Source organism: Argentina silus (assembly GCF_951799395.1).
Source record: "Argentina silus genome assembly, chromosome: 5".
Classification (NCBI taxonomy): Eukaryota; Metazoa; Chordata; class Actinopteri; order Argentiniformes; family Argentinidae; genus Argentina; species Argentina silus.
Window position 1 is genome coordinate 19251013 of NC_139659.1, and position 17499 is coordinate 19268511.

General features: G+C 40.2%; 1 protein-coding gene across 3 annotated transcripts in view; it reads right to left on the reverse strand.

Moving 5' to 3' along the window:
- Positions 1–3154: 3154 nt before the first annotated feature.
- The window catches only part of glipr2 (GLI pathogenesis-related 2), a 14548-nt gene continuing 203 nt past the window's right edge, over positions 3155–17499 (reverse strand). The window contains exons 1-13 of one of the 3 annotated variants that reach the window (XM_083669586.1): positions 16111–16227; positions 15396–15552; positions 14239–14265; positions 13421–13630; positions 13094–13171; positions 11127–11309; positions 10449–10583; positions 9881–10093; positions 8537–8614; positions 7747–7983; positions 6858–7076; positions 6118–6195; positions 3155–4813 (exon numbers count right to left, since the gene is read on the reverse strand). In XM_083669586.1, coding sequence (XP_083525712.1) covers positions 4647–4813; positions 6118–6195; positions 6858–7076; positions 7747–7983; positions 8537–8614; positions 9881–10093; positions 10449–10583; positions 11127–11309; positions 13094–13171; positions 13421–13630; positions 14239–14245 — 1605 coding nt within the window. In that variant the 5' untranslated portion in view covers positions 14246–14265; positions 15396–15552; positions 16111–16227 and the 3' untranslated portion in view covers positions 3155–4646. Of the gene's footprint in view, positions 4814–6117; positions 6196–6857; positions 7077–7746; positions 7984–8536; positions 8615–9880; positions 10094–10448; positions 10584–11126; positions 11310–13093; positions 13172–13420; positions 13631–14238; positions 14266–15395; positions 15553–16110; positions 16228–17499 lie in introns of those variants that run through there. The other 2 variants (XM_083669585.1, XM_083669584.1) reach the window with 2 other exon arrangements.

Here is a 17499-nt window from a genome sequence, read left to right on the forward strand (position 1 = left end):
TTTTAAAAAAACCATTGAGCTGAGGCCAGTTGAATAAGATTGGCTTTAACAATGTAGGCAACAGAAGCAGTAGGGGAGAAGTGGAGGTACTCTTAACAAATGATTTGTATGGTACCATCTTTAACCCTAATTTTTAAATATACTAACCCTAACCCTGTGACCTCTTCTCCCCTGTACAAGTTCTCTCCTGCTAATAAAATATATTTAAAAAAACTAAAAACTAAAAAAGCATTACGACTGCCAATGGCCCCTGGTGTGAGCATTGATTACTTTGTCTTATGATGACTGTTGGATAGATGATTCACTTACTTAAACAAATGTACTTGTTGTAAGTCGCTTTGGATAAAGGCATCTGCTAAATGCCATAAATGTAAATGTAAAATGGTCGTGGATGAGGTCAAGTAAGTTACCCACAGAAATGTCATAATATTTAACTATGCAGTGACGAAGAGAGCTGCTGTCCACACACTGTTAATAAAGAAAAAGAAATGCTTACATGCTAAAGGTGCTAAAAGTGTGGACAAAGGGTGCAAGTTAGAGCCAACGTTTCAGCAGGATCAGTCCTAGCTAGCTAGCAAGCTAGTAGACTGCTCCCTGTTCTGTGCTTGTACATTAGAGTGCTGAATCATTGAGTTTCCCCTCAAGAGAGTGCAAATGTACAGTATGAGACAGCACTTATATTATTCAGAGCTAACAGGAGAACATGACTTGCGTGTGTGTGTGTGTGTGTGTGTGTGTGTGTTCATGAGTGCGCATGCACACAATCCTGTGTACGTGAGGGTAGGCAGGTGCAGGTAAGAGCTGAGCAGGCACATTTCAGAATTAGATTAAAGGGGGGGGTGAGTAAGCTGTCATGAGGTATTAATGTAATTGTTCTTGGTCCCATATGCCACCTGCTAGTATGGGATGGAACTGCCAGGTCATCTGATAGGGGGGGAGTAGGCTATGGTACAGGTGCTGACGTAAGTATTCTGTACACACAGACACACTGTCGTAAACACCCTCACACATACCTACACATGCATACACACATATTAGGAATACATTTCCCCCCCTAAAAATCAAACATTTTTAATCACAGGAATAAAGCACTCCTTTCCCAAGAATACAGAGATTCCCGACAAAATTTAAAGTAAAGTTTAACCATGAAAAATCACCTGTTAATATCTGTTTAAGCACGCACAAATATCTGCGTGATGTAAGCCTACTTGCCCCGCAATCTCCTCCATAGAACATTCCAAGAGAATAATAAATGGCATAATCCTCCCCGATTAACAAATTTGCATCTTTACATAAACACATTGAGCAGTAGATTCAAAGAAGGGTTTTGAAACAAGGCTTGTAAAGGGGGGGGGGGGGGTAAGAGAGATAAATAATTCAGATCCTGGATTGCTTTTCACTGTCCAGCTGGGTTCTCCATTACTGACAACCCAGTGACACAACACACCCCAGTTCATCCCTGGTTGACCACACTAATGTGACACCATAGTACTGCCTCGATAAGTCAACTCATAAAAGGTTAAATGAAGTCACTCTTTGGGCTCATGTTACACGGATTAATATTGATCATAATCATTGGTATGATTGATGCCACTATTAATCATATAGACACTTTATTGTGTCATAACATCAATGACCAAATTGCTCAGATACTGTAACTAATGCTAGCCTTTGCTTAGAAGGTATGCATCTTGATATTGATTATTAATATTTTTGACCTGGTTTACATTAAACTACATTTTTACATTTTAAAACTTTCTACCACTGTAGGGGGAACCAAGTTGGATGGCTATTGGTAGTGTGTGTGTGTGTGTGTGTGTGTGTGTTTGTGCATGTGTTCTGACCTTGTTTCCCCCCCCCCCCTCTGTTATTGGGTGATCCCCCGAGGAAGAAAAACTCCCCTCTGACTGACAATACGAACACAACTGTAAGCCTCAGCCATAGAAACCAGTGTGCTCACCTGTACACACACACACATGCACGCACGCACACAAACACACACACACACACACACACACACACACACACACACACACACACACAAACACACCATTATACCGTTTTAATGATTATCCTCTTCATATACCAACATATTGTAACTGGTAATGACTTTTAGAAATGGTTATTATTATTAAACCTTTATGTATACACGGATGTCCCACTGAGACCAAGGTCTCTTTTTCAAGGGAGCCGTGCTTACATTAAAATATATTATATTGCATTACATTAGCCTACGACAAACAATACATAACATTAAATTACAATCAATACATTAGCCTACATTACAAAGATTACACACAATTTACCCAATATAATCAGTTAAGACACATGCAGTCTAGTTTGAGTACCTGATGAAAAAGATGACAAAGAGAAGCCGTAGTTAGGCTGCAGTTACATTTCTAATTTGCCTCTCTTTTCCCTCCTGCTCTGTTTGATAGTAAGCTGCCTGGAATTCCATAGCAGTGTGTAACGTGGGGTATACAATGTGTGTGTGTGTGTGTGTGTGTGTGTGTGTGTGTGTGTGTGTGTGTGTGTGTAGGGTGTGCAGAGGGTGTTAGTAGAATGAGGAAAGGATCTAGCCCTAACTGTCAATCTCAACTCAAATTTTAAAAAAAACCCAGTGCCCAATCAGCTTACCCTCTGAGCAGCCAAGGGAGGACCAATGAAAGCATTTCCCGCCAATCGTAACGTGTTTTTCTGGCAGGACGGTGAGGCTCAAAAAAGCACCTGGGGGCTTTTTAAGTCTCAGTCCTCAACAGTTCTGCTCTAACCAGCAGGGAGAGAGGAAAACAAGCCTCTGTCAGTGAGTCAAGAAACATAGCCTACTTTACAACTCAGAAGTCTGAGTTCTAGTTTTAGGACAGAATTCTCCTAGGGTATTATTTGAATGTTTTTAATCAAACATTTTGTTCCATATATACTCAGAGAGGTCAAAAGCTTAACATTATTCTCATGTCCCAATTTACAATACACTGGTAAAGTGATTGCATCATAACCATGACAAGGAAAATAACAAGCTGTCTGGAGACAAGCAAGGCAAAGTCCGTATTGGATTTTGCATAGAAGACTAGTAAATATAGCTATTTTGTGATAGTATTTTAATCTGATATTTGGAGACATGTGTACTGGTAGAACTAACGTGATTAGGCATTAATATAATTGAAAACCTTCTAAGTATAAACTTCTGACCTGCACAGTTTTTCCCACTGTCTGTATGTTCAAGGGGTGTACATGTGGTTCTGTTGCTAGGCTGTTTTTGGAAGGTTTTGACAAGAGTATTATTGAAGCACTCAGAAAATTGTTAAATTGTTAAAATGGAAGACTAATTTACTAACTCACTCAGCCTCTCCCTTTGGAGGCCTCCAGACCCAATCTTCCCAACCCCCACACACGCACGCACACACACTTGCTGACACACACACACATGCATGCACGCGCACACACACGCACGCACACACACACACGCACACACACAGTGTGTATATGTAACATTATTGTATTGTAGGACTGAATGACACGTGAATATAAGGTTTTATAGAATATGACAAACATGTATGTCTTTGAACATGTGTCCTCACCAGGTGTCTGTTTATTAGTTTGATTCAAGACATCATCATTTTGTACATTTATTTAATTTAGTACACTTTCATTAGTCTTTTGTGTGTTTTACCATGTTCAACTCAGCTAATTTCCATAGCAGAAACCACTACATGAAGCATAGTGGCAGGAAAAAGTTTTCTACTCTGTTACAATCTTCACTATTCAAACTAGAATGTAAAATCAAGGCCTCTGAACTTTTATCATCTGACTTTGTTTAAACTAGGGCTATGATGGTCAGATAACTATGACCAGATATCAGATAACCATGTCTCGCTTTTCCTCATAGGGATAGAAAAGACAATGGTGCAATGTGATACATCACTATTCTAGTTTCGGTTTGCATTTCCCATGCAAAGCTCCCCTGTCCCTGTGGTAACAACAGAGAGTAACTGTCTGCTCTGTGTGTGTGTGTGTGTGTGTGTGTGTGTGTGTGTGTGTGTGTGTGTGTGTGTGAGAGAGAGAGAGAGATAGAGAGTGACAGAGCAAGAGAGAAAGAGAGGGGTTTAGAAAAGTAACCAACTGCTTCCCTCTGCTGGTGGAAAAAGGTAACAAGATGACATACAGATACAGCAGTTATACTTGAGCATATGTGTCATTGTCTTTGGTGAACAGATAAATCAATATAAAAAAGGAGTAGATTATCTCAAGAAGAGCAGTAATACATAGCGTGGAATGTGTGAGGTAAACAGTAACTAAAACTAAGTAAAAAAAAAAATACATTTATTTTCATTCCTGAGAAAAACGGTGTAAACAATATGTTTACATTAATTCCCACTACTATTGAAATAATATCCTACAACATAAAACTTAACACACAACACCAACATAAAACTTGAGAGGCCATGGTATTGAGGGGTTTCTCAAGCAGTAGCCCAAGCCCATTTTCTTCAATGGGACGAATTTGGACTCTCTGTGACGTCTGATTCTTGACTTATTTGACTCAGTCAAACATCATCGGTATCTGCTGCGTTCAGAACAAGCAACAAATAATCGTGGAAAAAACGCTGAAGCAAGCCCACTAATAAATTGTACATATACTGAACAGACTAAAATCTGCTGCCTTTGGCTTTCACGTTATCATTGAAATAGCCTGGGTTGGTGATGTTGCCTGCTGGGTCGTAAAAAGCCACTGCAATAAACATTCCACTCCCATTGGTCGCCAAGCCGATGCCCACTTGCTTTGAGGACTTCCAGACCATCTGTGTGAAGTTACCTAGGAGGGGAGCAGCACAAATCAAAAGGATGTCATTCCAACAGACAGCCTAGACAGCACATATACATTCACCGAACACTTTATTAGGAACACCTGTACACCTTCTCATGGTGGAGGTGGTGTAATAGTGTGGGGAATGTTTTCTTGGCACACTTCGGGCCCATTAATACCAATCAATCATCGCTTGAATGCCACAGCCTATTTGAAGCATGATAATGCACCATGTCACAAAGCAAAAGCCGTCTCAAACAGGTTTCATGAACATGACAATGAGTTCAGTGTTCTTCAGTGGCCTTCCCAGTCACCGGATCGGAATCCAATAGAACACCTTTGGGATGTGGTAGAATGGAAGTGAAAGGGCACCTGAAAAATCTGCAGGAATTGCGTGATGCAATCATGTCATCATGGACCAGAATCCCAAACGAATGTTTCCAACATCTTGTGGAATCAATGCCACGAAGAATGGAGGCTGTTTTGAGAGCAAAGGGAGGCCCTACCCAGTATCAGTATAGTATTCCTAATAAAGTGCCCAGTGAGTGTACGTTGGCACTATGTAGGCTGAGTATCGAATGTTACCCATCGGTACAGCATCAGCAAAATCCATCACATTGACAGCGGAACGTAAACGGGGTGTCAGAGGCAGAAACCACCCGACTTGTAACCCGAACGTTGCTGGTTGGAATCACGCTCTAACCCTAACCCTATTTTTGTGCTAATTGTTGTTACTTATGCTAATATTTGCTAATGCAATGCACAATGCACTAATGCACTGACATCTTACCCTAACCTTAACCAGTCAAAGTTAATGCCTAAACTTAACGAGTCGAGGTTAATGCCTAATACTGCATTAACTGTGTCGCAAGACGGAAGTCGTAATTCACGTAACTGTTACGCAGTGAATCTTAATTTTTTGACATGTGGTCAAACGCTGGTATAGCCAGATAATACGATCCACACATCATATTTCCTGGTCTGCAGAAACGGGTTAGCCTAACCCTAACCCCCAAAAAGTAATCTTTTGGAGACTGTTGCAAAAACAACAGGAGCGGACATGTAATGCGGATGTATAACCGATGAATGGCGAAGGAGTGGCTGGAGATAACGTTTCTGAATGTAAATCCGATCTATGTGTGCTGTCTGGGAGTACCAGGAGAAAACTCCATTCCTTCTCATATCAATATCTTAAAATTGCCTGATCGTTCAGACTGTTTGTGCTATCAGCCAACTCACAGATATCATATCACTCTAACTATCTTCTTAACATTGTGTTCTTCTGATAATAAAAAATAAAAAAACCTGCTTACCTGCTCCATTCTGAAAACCAGGGGAGAAGAATTTGTACTTCTCAATCTCTTTGTACCAAGAGTCAGTCACATCGGAGCCTACAGTGTGAGTAGAGTACAAAAACCATTAAAAAATGCTTTAGAGCACTTCTCTAAGACTGAGAGACAAGTATGTTATTCCGTTTTTTGACAAGTGTGTACAGTATTCGCCTTTATCAAACTTCCTGTGATTCCTTATTTTCTGTTATTGTTAGTACCGTAAAAAAAAAAAAAAACTTGACAACTGAAAGAATTACTAAATAATTAATAATTAAAACAGTTAAATGATTTTGCTAGCTACTGTACGTGACTTGGCAAAAAAAAAAAAAACTCATAGTTGATCGCATCCGCTACTAACAATAACAGGAAGTATGTATCCTAGGGGTGAGGGATATTCAAATCTACTGTAGGCCTCAATGTCTGCCACACCACTGGTTTGCATCCTTCCCCTCTAATCAGGTGCTAATTCACACCTGCAATATCAAACACATGGACTGGACTTTCTGGCCAATCACCGAAATGAATCGGTCCTGTAGTCACTCGCCAGTCACAGCGACCTGGGTTTGAATTCACCTGTCATATTAGAACTGGGCACTTGCCCTGGCCAGTGTCAGCAAATTGCAGTCGCTTTGCATGAAAGCGTCTGCTAAATGGCAAATGTAAATGTAAAATGCATGTACATGACTGACCTGCAGAGGGCGATGTGCAGGTACATGACTCACCTGTAGGGGGTGCTGTGCTGGAGCCAGAGCGATACCAGATGTTCTCCCCGTGGCCCTTGCCACTGTTCATGAGCGTGTTGATGCTCACTAGGTGAGACGCCCAATCCTGGGCCTCCTTGGTGAGGGCGGGGCTTAGGGAGAGAGACCCTGCCCCATGTTGGCTCCGGTATTGGTTCAGGGATTTCAGAAGAGACTGTCCAAACTCGTGCAGCTTATTGGCTATACAAGAGCAGGAAATGGGAAAGGATAGAGAGAGAAAGGGAAAATAATTATTAATTCCATAAACAATTATTTCAAATCAATGCATTTAAAAATCAGTATAAATCCACTATATCATATGAGAATCTACATTTACATTTATGGCATTTAGCAGACGCCTTTATCCTAAGCGACTTACAAATACATTTGTTTAAGTAAGTGAATCATCTATCCATCAGTCAACATAAGAAAAAGTAATCTATGGTAGGACCAGGGGCTATTGGCAGTCACAGTGCTAGAAGAAGGAAGAATTACTTTTTTTTTTTATTTTTTTTTTTATTTTTTTTACTAGAGAGAAGCTTGTACAGGGGGGTAGTGGGGATGAAGTGGTCTTTAGGAGGGACAGTTAAGATGTAGCCTGAAGAGATGGGTCTTCAATCTATGGCGGAATCCACCCCTTCAGCATCAAATTCCATCAATTATTAAGTTAAATTTAAATCAATGTTAATCAACATGTTAACTCAAGAATAACATTTTAAAAAGGCTTTTAGTTTCATAGATTTTTGGATTGATCGAAAATAAATGCCTTTTTTTTCGGTTAACTTCCTGAATTAATGTAATTGAAAAGGAATAGACTTCCAAATTGAACATAATACTGAACCAGGTCATTGCATGTCAGCATATCACTCACCAGACAACAAGTCTCTGGTGCTCACTGTCAATGCCTGCATTTTCACAGACACATCCTCCATGGGCTTATTGGTGACCTTTGACCCTTTAGGGAGGACATTCTGGGCATAGTAGCCAGTGTTGGTGATGTTACCAGCAGGTTGGAAGTGCGCCACTACTATAACCATTCCTGCGCCCCTGCTTGCTCTGCCGACACCCACCTCCTGGGAGCTACGCCACACCAGCTGTGTGAACTGTCCTTAATGGGTAGAAAGGTGGACAGAGAGGATGAGTGAGGACTAATATAAGTGATTGCCAGAATGCGAGAAACCATGGTGAGTGGTTGCTGATAATATAACACAATTTCCATTCAATTGTTTTGGATTATCAAAAAATATATGTTACGGGGAATGTGTGAAAACAGGAAATGTATGCATATCTGTAAATGTATGCATATCTGGTTAATCTGTCCATTTCCCAACTCACTGACCTACCGCTGTTCAAACATGCATCTCTGTCCACATTAACCGGGAGATGTACAGATTAATCATGGGGAATAGGCACATTTTCTGTTGCAACAGGAAATGTATAGATTAACCAGGATATGTATACATTAACCACCAAGTTGGGATATGTATACATTTCCCATTTTCAAACATTTCCTGTAACATACACATTCAACTTTAAGAACTAAAGTATCAATGCACAGGTCTTAAAACATTGAATTCTATGTGGGCTCAGATAACATACTGTAGGAGTGAATTTTATAAAACATCACCATGCAAAATGTAATCCTTTCTGATAATGTTTACCTGTTTTGTCCTGATGTCCTGGTTTGGAAAAGTCATAGTTCCCTTCTTGTTTGTACCAGGCATCTACAACTTCTTGACCTTATCACAAGAGAAATGATTCCATACATCACATCAGGCTTGCGAGGAATTTACATACAACTGCAGATCATTAAAAAAAGATATTTGGATTTTGAATAAGAGGGCAGACTAAGAAGATCATAGCATAATCACATCTGTAAAGTAAAGTCTGTTACGGTCAGATCTAATGAACCCAAGCGCAGACACAGAGTCAGGACACAAATATACACTCACCGGCCACTTTATTAGGTACACCTGTTCAACTGCTCAGTAACGCAAATATCTAATCAGCCAATCACATGGCAGCAACTCAATGCATTTAGACATGTAGACATGGTCAAGACGACCTGCTGAAGTTCAAACCGAGCATCGGAATGGGGAAGAAAGGTGATTTAAGTGACTTTGAACGTGGCATGGTTGTTGGTGCCAGAAACTGCTGATCTACTGGGATTTTCACGTACAACCATCTCTAGGGTTTACAGAGAATGGTCCGAAAAAGAGAAAATATCCTGTGAGCGGCAGTTCTCTGGGTGAAAATGCCTTGTTGATGCCAGAGGTCAGAGGAGAATGGCCAGACTGGTTCGAGATGATAAAAAGGCAACAGTAACTCAAATAACCACTCGTTACAACCAAGGTATGCAGAAGACCATCTCTGAATGCACAACACGTCGAACCTTGAAGCAGATGGGCTACAAAAGGGGGTCCAACCCAGTACTAGCAAGGTGTACTTAATAAAGTGGCCGGTGAGTGTAAAATAATAAGGTATTTAATAAGGGACAAGTAGGGGGGAATGGCAAACGGGGGTAGGGCAGGCAGACACGTAGGGGAGGCGGGCAGGTAGACAGGTGAACAGCTGGGTAGGGGTTCTGGAGGATAAAGAACACTACACTACTAACGTGTTGAAACATTAAACAACGATCTGGCGATGAGTGGAGGGAAGTCGGGGTTTAAATGCAGCAAGGTAATGAGTTGATGGACAGCAGGTGTGTAGATCGGGCAGGTGGAGGTGATGATGGGAAACGAGAACCGAAGCCAGGTCACGCCCACACACACAACGCAAACAGACAGACAGACAGACAGACAGACAGGAGAGAGGGAGGCACTGGCACAGACGAGGAGGAAGTGGAGGGCGTGACAAAGTCCCCGATATTAAATCAGTTTATATAACTATGGTGACACGCCTAAACCTGTATCTCAACTTATAGACTGGTATAGTCCCTACCTCTACAGACGCACAACCTTGTGCCCGACATCCTAGTCCACTCAGCAAATACTGAGTCTCCTTACCTGTAGCAGTAATGTTTGCTGATCCAGTCTTGGCCCAGATATTCTCTCCATGGGGGGAAGAGGAGTTCTTCAGTACCCCCTCCCCCAAGAGGGTCTCTGCCCAAGCGTGTGCTCCCTCACTCATGGCGGGGTTCAGGGTGATGGCTGGGGCCCCGTGTGCCGCCCGACGCTCATTACACGCACAAAGAAATTCTCTGCAGAACTGGGCCTGGTCTGAGAGACAAATAGAGCGTGCGCACACACACACACACACACACACAAAGATAGAGGTGTCAGGTGGTGACGCATTGAATGGGTTTGAACCCTGGTCTGCTGCCTGCCACAGGACAGTAATAGCCCACTGAACTAAAGTTGGCTCCCCATTGCCTATGCTTTAGTAATTCAAAACTTAAGGCCTCAAGGCAAGATGACTTATTATGCAGGCGTGGAACCTCCTTTGTTACAAATGCAGAAGAGAGTTTGTTTATCTTGTATGTTTTGTTTGCCTGTTTTTATATTTGTATGCCTATGTATGGGAGAAAATAATGTTATGAAAATAATGGACAATAAGATGTGAAGTGTCTCTCACCAGAGTCCTTTGACTGATGACCCTGACTCTTCTGTGTCTGGGTGTCGCTGGCTCTTTCAGACTTTCCCTTCTGGTACCCCGGGGGTTTGTATGCAGGTGAAGGAGATCTGTCTTTCCACATCCCTCCAGCTGTAGCTGATATTAGGTATGAGAAGTGATGTGTTAAACAATGTTTTTTCAGAGATATGGGGATTATATCACATAATCTATGGGATTCACATTCATCACGCAAGGAACATCTAATTTCTTACAAGCTTGTTTCCTCTCACCCTTGTGTCCTTATTCATTTACATTTAAGACATTAGCAGATGCCTTTATCCAAAGCGTCTTACAACAAGTACATTTATTTAAGTAAGTGCCTTGCAGAGAAGTTTCAGCCCCTCCTGCTGGTTTCAAGCAGATTGTTTATAACAGAAAGTAGGTCCCAGGACTTGGCAGGATAACCACAGCAATACTACCAGCAACACTGACATAAACAAGAGTAAATTAACTTACTCAGTCTGGAGACAGACTTCACCACTCAGTTATTCACGCTCCTTGATTTCTCTGCTCCTTTCCCTGTGGTGTTTTGAGTAGGATGTGAGTGGAGGACAGCGGAGAGGACGCGAGGAATCTAACCATTGAGAGATTTCTAACCATTGAGAAAGGGCCAGTGCACATATATCAATGTTGTGTTACCTAACGGGGCATCCAAGGGGGTGCGAGAGGTGCCGGGTGGTAGAACGTTCTTCTCAAAGTAGCCGGCGTTGCTTATGTTGCCTGCTGGGTGGTACTGGCCAACCACAAAAGCAGTCTTCCCATCAGTGGCGAGGCCCACCCCTACCTCCCTAGAGTCCCTCCAAACCACCTGGGTGAAGTGGCCTAAAATGAAGCAGAAGAATAAGAAGCTTTTCTAATAGTTATGATGAAACTATACAGTTAGAATTAGTCATTGCTAGTGGAAGTGTTTGGAAGTGTTTGTACTATCAGTACAGTATCGCATGAGTGTATAGTCCACAAAGATATGAGGTGGCTGTAGAATTTCTTGTGGAGATATTTTTAAGTAGTCATACTGAGAGCAGTGGTTGCTTCTCCCAACCACTTCCACTAGCATGTTTAATGCTTATGGCTAAGCCAGCCAAAGAATGCTCAAGAATGGACATGTGATCTTAAAAAGTGTCTCGATGAGTCTACAAGACTCCATGTAATTGGAAAATTAGATCTAACATCCAAAAACCTGAGCTACCCCTTTAGTTAAGTTAAATGTTTAGAAAGGAATTACTCTCGAATGGAGAACTTTATTATTATTATTATTATTATTATTATTATTGTTTTATATAATGACAAACAAAAAGGGTTTGCTATGATGTTGGCATGTGTCTGTAAAAGAAGAAAATATGTGAAATATGACATGAAATGGAATTCTTGGATGATCACAAAACTGACTGAAACTCATTGTTACTTGGCTCTAGGATTTCAATGGTTTATTTAAAAAAAATATATATATTTTTAAACTCAATCAATATAAGGTGAATTGTGTATCTTCACTCATTAGCCATCACTTACATTTATCTGAAGTCAAAACATTTTTGACTTTTGGAAAGTGTACTTTTGGTATGTTGCTACATATGACACAGATGCCCATAGAATTGCTAACGAGTGAAATGCTTGCTCTCTGCTAATTGAGGCAACATCACCAAGTCTCAGTTTTAGATGTCTCCATGTTTTCGGGAGTTTGCTGATTGTGTAGACGGATTTGGTGGAGACAGTCATGTGGTATCTTGCTATTTACATGTGGTTGATACAAAAACAGTGCCCTTTTGATATTCCATTGTGAATGGTGATAAATGCCCCCTCCCCTTCTCTCAGCCCAAAACACTTATTTACAGTTGAATGAGCATGCCTGGTGGACATTCTGAGAACATCTTGCATCACCTGTTGTAAATTCCTATGCTCTTGTAATGTACTGTATATATTATGCCTCTGTTGTTCTATTGTTGGGATACAGTTTAAGAACAAAACAGAGCATGTGTTCTTTGAGTTTTGGGTTAGGCCTGATGGGAACCATTCTCCTGTGTGTCCTTGACACACATAGAATTAGACTTATGGTTAAACTTCCATTCGTTTGCAACAGTTTGTTTATTTTCTATGTTTCTTTGAAACTATTAAATTGGTTAATTTGTTGATACTCTGTTCTCGTTCTTCCTATGTGATGTTGTGCACCAGCTAAAGGTTCTGTTAAAACAGCACAACATGACCAGGTTTGTGACCAGGTTATCACATAGAGTTCACATTAATGTCTCATGTTCATGTGCATAGTTAACAACACATAGACTCGAGTCATCGACATCAGGTATCGCACCATGTGTAAACTCCTCACAATTTATTGTAACTAATGCATAGCATATTGTCTATTCTTAATGGAATCTAGGATCCGGTTTGATCAAGTGTCTGTCACACAGGGATGAGCAAATCCTTATCAATCATTATTAATCATAAAATATATTTTGGAGTTAGATATAATGTAATGTTAACTTGTGTTAGTTGGTCATGTGACCACTATTGTGTAGAGTTCGCTTTATCATGTCCATAATCATCAAGTTTAATCGTGAATAGATGTGTTTTCTTTATTCTTACCCAGTCCAGTCTTCATTTGTGTATCTCACCTGTATTGGAACCGAATCCAGGCTTATTAAAATGGTAATCTTTGATTTCACTGTACCAGCTGTCAACTGCATCTTTTCCTGTAAATATCCAGTTAAATAATGAAATTAGATATCCAAAAAGGTTACGCAAAACGTTTTCTATCACATAAACAATAGTACAAGTCTGTATATGCTATTGAAATGAATACATGTTAATGTAAAATCCACGGACTTAGAAATATATTTACAGTACATTCAGTTAATTGCATTTTCACAACAATGAATAACATGTCTATTGGTCATTTTTCTTCATTCATATTTTCTCTGTTTTACATACTAATTGCTCACCGTCAAGTTTTTTTGGGCAGGAGCTGTATGCGTAGTAAAGGTTCTCCCCGTGATTGGTGGAGCTGTGCTTCATGGTCTTGATTGACATCAGATGGTCTGCCCATTTCTGGGCGGAGTTACACAGGTCTCTGCTCAGTGCAAGAGGTGGGGCTCCATGCCTCTTGCGATATTCATTATGTCCGTCCAGAAACTCCCTGTCAAAGCCACTGTCTGTGTGACCATAAAAACATAGACAGACAAAGACATGCACACACACACACACACACACACACACACACACACACACACACACACACACACACACACACACACACACACACACACACCAAACAACTGTCTACTACCAACAGTAACAACGTAGCTCTAAAACACATTGCAATGCTTGGCTCAAATCACTTTATCTTTCATCTTGTGCCACTAATTATTCCCATCTGGACAAGGCAGATGAAGTCAGCTATAAACCTGCAGACAGGTTGTCCCATACACATACACCAATGGTCTTCATCATTGGATGGGCTAAAGAATGTAAAGTTATTTTGTGACAAAGTCTTTTTGCAAATTGCAAAGGGCCTCCAAATTAAAATTGATTTAAAATGAATAAATAGAGCCAATGATTGATGAATGATGCCGCTAGTTAATAATAATGATCATTTATCAAAAAATAAATATTACGATTTAGTTTGCGATGATAATTGGGTAGTACATGAAATTAAGCAAAACTAAAATAGTGAATGGTGTAGCAAATTCTAAGGGCTGTCCATGACAACAAAAATAAATAGAAATTCTTGTTGGACAAGAGTGAAAAAGTAATTACGCACCTGTCATAGTTTTGTTTTTCCTCTGAACTGTAACAGAAGCCAAATTAATGTATCAGGTCATTATTAGGTTATCTGTTGGCAGTGTAGTGTAGGTGTTTGTTCTATGTTTAGACTCCTCCTTTGTAGTATAGTACGGGTTAGGGTTAGGGTTAGGGTTATACCACTAATTGTGTAGTTTACTCATAGTTCACACTACTCATGTAATACATTCTTGGGTCTCACCATTGTTAGTGACACAACATGATTGAGCTATTGAAAACATTGACACGACACCTCAAACAACATAAATAATATGCGTGAGACAAAACACTAAAACCATCACGGCATTCTTGAATACAGAAAAAAGCAAACACTGTGTATATATGATAACTCTTCACTATGGGGGAATGAGGAACTCTTTATATTGATACTGGTCGATATATACTCCTTGATTTGGACCATATCCTAGACTTAGCTGTCTTTGCCCACTAGATTGTGATTTGTGTGACTACATTAAAGATATTTATCCCTCTAGGGCTTCTTGGCTAATTACTAACATGAGTCATCACCTAGCTCCAACCCACCCTCTGGGCTACATCTAGATAAGGCTTTTCCCTGTTTCAAGCATGGATGCCCCCTCACCTTGAGGAAATACACAACCATCCTGAGATCCATTCACTCACTTATTACAGTAGCTCTTGCTACATGTGCACTTCCTACACGCACACACACACACACACACACACACACACACACGCACACACACGCACACACACACACACACACGCACACACACACACAGCCTGCCTCTTTCCTACTTCAGCAAAGCATGAACATATGTCACAGAGCTTCCCAACATCTGTGTTCCATACTCCATTCATGATGATCAAAGATAAAAGCCCCTTTCCCAACCCCCTCCTTAACCCTCATTTCCTAAATTGATGTGAGTGCTGTGAGATGGTCAATTCAATTGTTGGAAGACTGCCAGATAAATTGGATTACTCCAGTGCTGTGGACCTAAGTGAATGACAGATATCATGCTCTAGCATTAATGCATACCGTCTGTAAAGGACTTACTGGACAGGGTTATGAAAAGGGATTTCTTAATACAGTTGTTATTATTACCATTGCCATTGTTGTCATTGATAACAAAAGAGGTAGTCAGTAGTTGTAATCACCTGATTTCACAGAGCAGCTTTACCATTTCCACAGAAAATGAAATGTTTAACAATCATTGTCACCAGGTGTCATCCAGTTGTCCTTCCCCCGATGTGACAAATGGCTATGAGCTCTCTGAAGTGTCAAACTGAATTTTGATTGGTCTCCCTTGGTCTCCTTGCAAAACAGTTCCTAAATATTTAATTTTATATAACAGGGAAAAAGGGATACATTCTTCCTCTTTCCTGTGTCCTGTTGTGAGGCTCTCATCATGTTGTGAGTAGCATTGTTTTGAATGACCTGTGGTCATCTCTCTATCTCTCTCTCTCTACTCGCTCTCTATTAGAATGTACAATTGTTATATGTATCTCAGTATTCGCTTTGGAATAGTTGTATAAGTATACAGTATTATTAAAGTCTCATTTTATTCATTCTATTTGACCTTTCTTGCACTAAATCAGTACAGACTCAACAATTATTTGCACATAGTGATAATTACATTGGAGTCAGACTATCAATATTAGATATGCTTTGCTATTAACAAAATATAGCCAAAGCTTTGTGTGGAAACTGATATTATTATAAAATGCTATACAAGCCCAGGTAGCAAAAGAGACTTTGGCAGCATATAAGCTTCTTGTTTGGCATCTTAAGTACCCATATACAGTACTTATATCACTTGCAGACTTAATAAATGTCACATGTTAGCATATCATCAGTTAGCCAAATTGGTACCTTTTAAAAATCCTCTTGATTCAGCTCTTCCTCTTCTCTCTCTCTCTGTCTCTCTGTTTTCAGATGCTGCAGCACAGTCATATGTATCTACGTCCTAATAGCCAGGAAGAGATTCCACTTAAAGGCATTCCCCGAAGAAATACATAATGACGAGACAAACATAGCAGACAAAGCAGAACCAAAACACACAGACAGACACACTGGTCACACCCACATGTCGGCATGCACACACACACACACACACACACACACACACACACACACACACACACACACACACACACACACACACACACACACACACACACACACACACACACACACACACACACACACTCACTACCTATCTTCTGCCATAAACTGAAGACCCATCTCTTCAGACTAAATCTTGACTGTCCCTCCTAAAACCTCTTCACCCCCCAGTACCCCTCTGTACAGTTCCTCTACTGTTAATAATAAAAAAAAGTAATCCTTCCTTCTTCTAGCATATTGACTGCCAATGGCACCTGGTCCTAGCCTAGATTTGTTATTATGATGACTGGTATAGATAATTCACTTACTTTAGACAAATGCACTAGCTGTAAGTCGCTTTGGAAAAATGCTAAATGTCAGAAATGTAAATGTCAAATGTTTTAAATGTAACACACACACAAACTCATACACTCAGAATTTCTATTTCAGTTCATCTTCAAGACTGAATGGCCTATTTTTTAAACACATCAAAGCAACCAGTAAGTTCTGTAATGTAGAAGTCTAGTACATTTAACCTACCATTCCTTATCATACACAAGCTCTAACCTGTAGAATCTCTGATATGCTGTTTCTTGTCTGAGTATTACCACACAAGGAATGCCAATCTCATATCACTTCCCTCACACTGATGTTATTTAGAGACTGTTCCAGAGTCTAATATGCACACACATGTACTAGTTATCATGATAGAAATCTGGAGCACTGAACTATGCATGCCCACATAGCTCTGAATCTTAGAACATAACAAGATCTTCAGAAAACGTGTCATAATTTGTATTCATTCAAATAAACTGAACTTGTGGTCAATTTTCCTATCACAGTATAGGGAGGCGAAGCGTTTTTGTCAAAATGTAGTCTTGCTTGTGGTTGAAGCTGAAAATCTGTATTCATTTTGCTTATCATCATTTTTTTTCAAATCGCTAATATAAGATTGATCAAAGTGGTCTACGGATTTAGCACTATTCTTAACGAGCATTTGAAACAGGAAGCCTGTGACTCGAACATTGTACATGAGGTGAACATTATCAAGGGTTTTGGTGAAGAGGAGGTCCTACATTCATTGACAATCACTGTACAATGTCAAAATGCTACTGTAGGTGAACTGTAGGTTAACAAGCACTTACGTTATATCATATG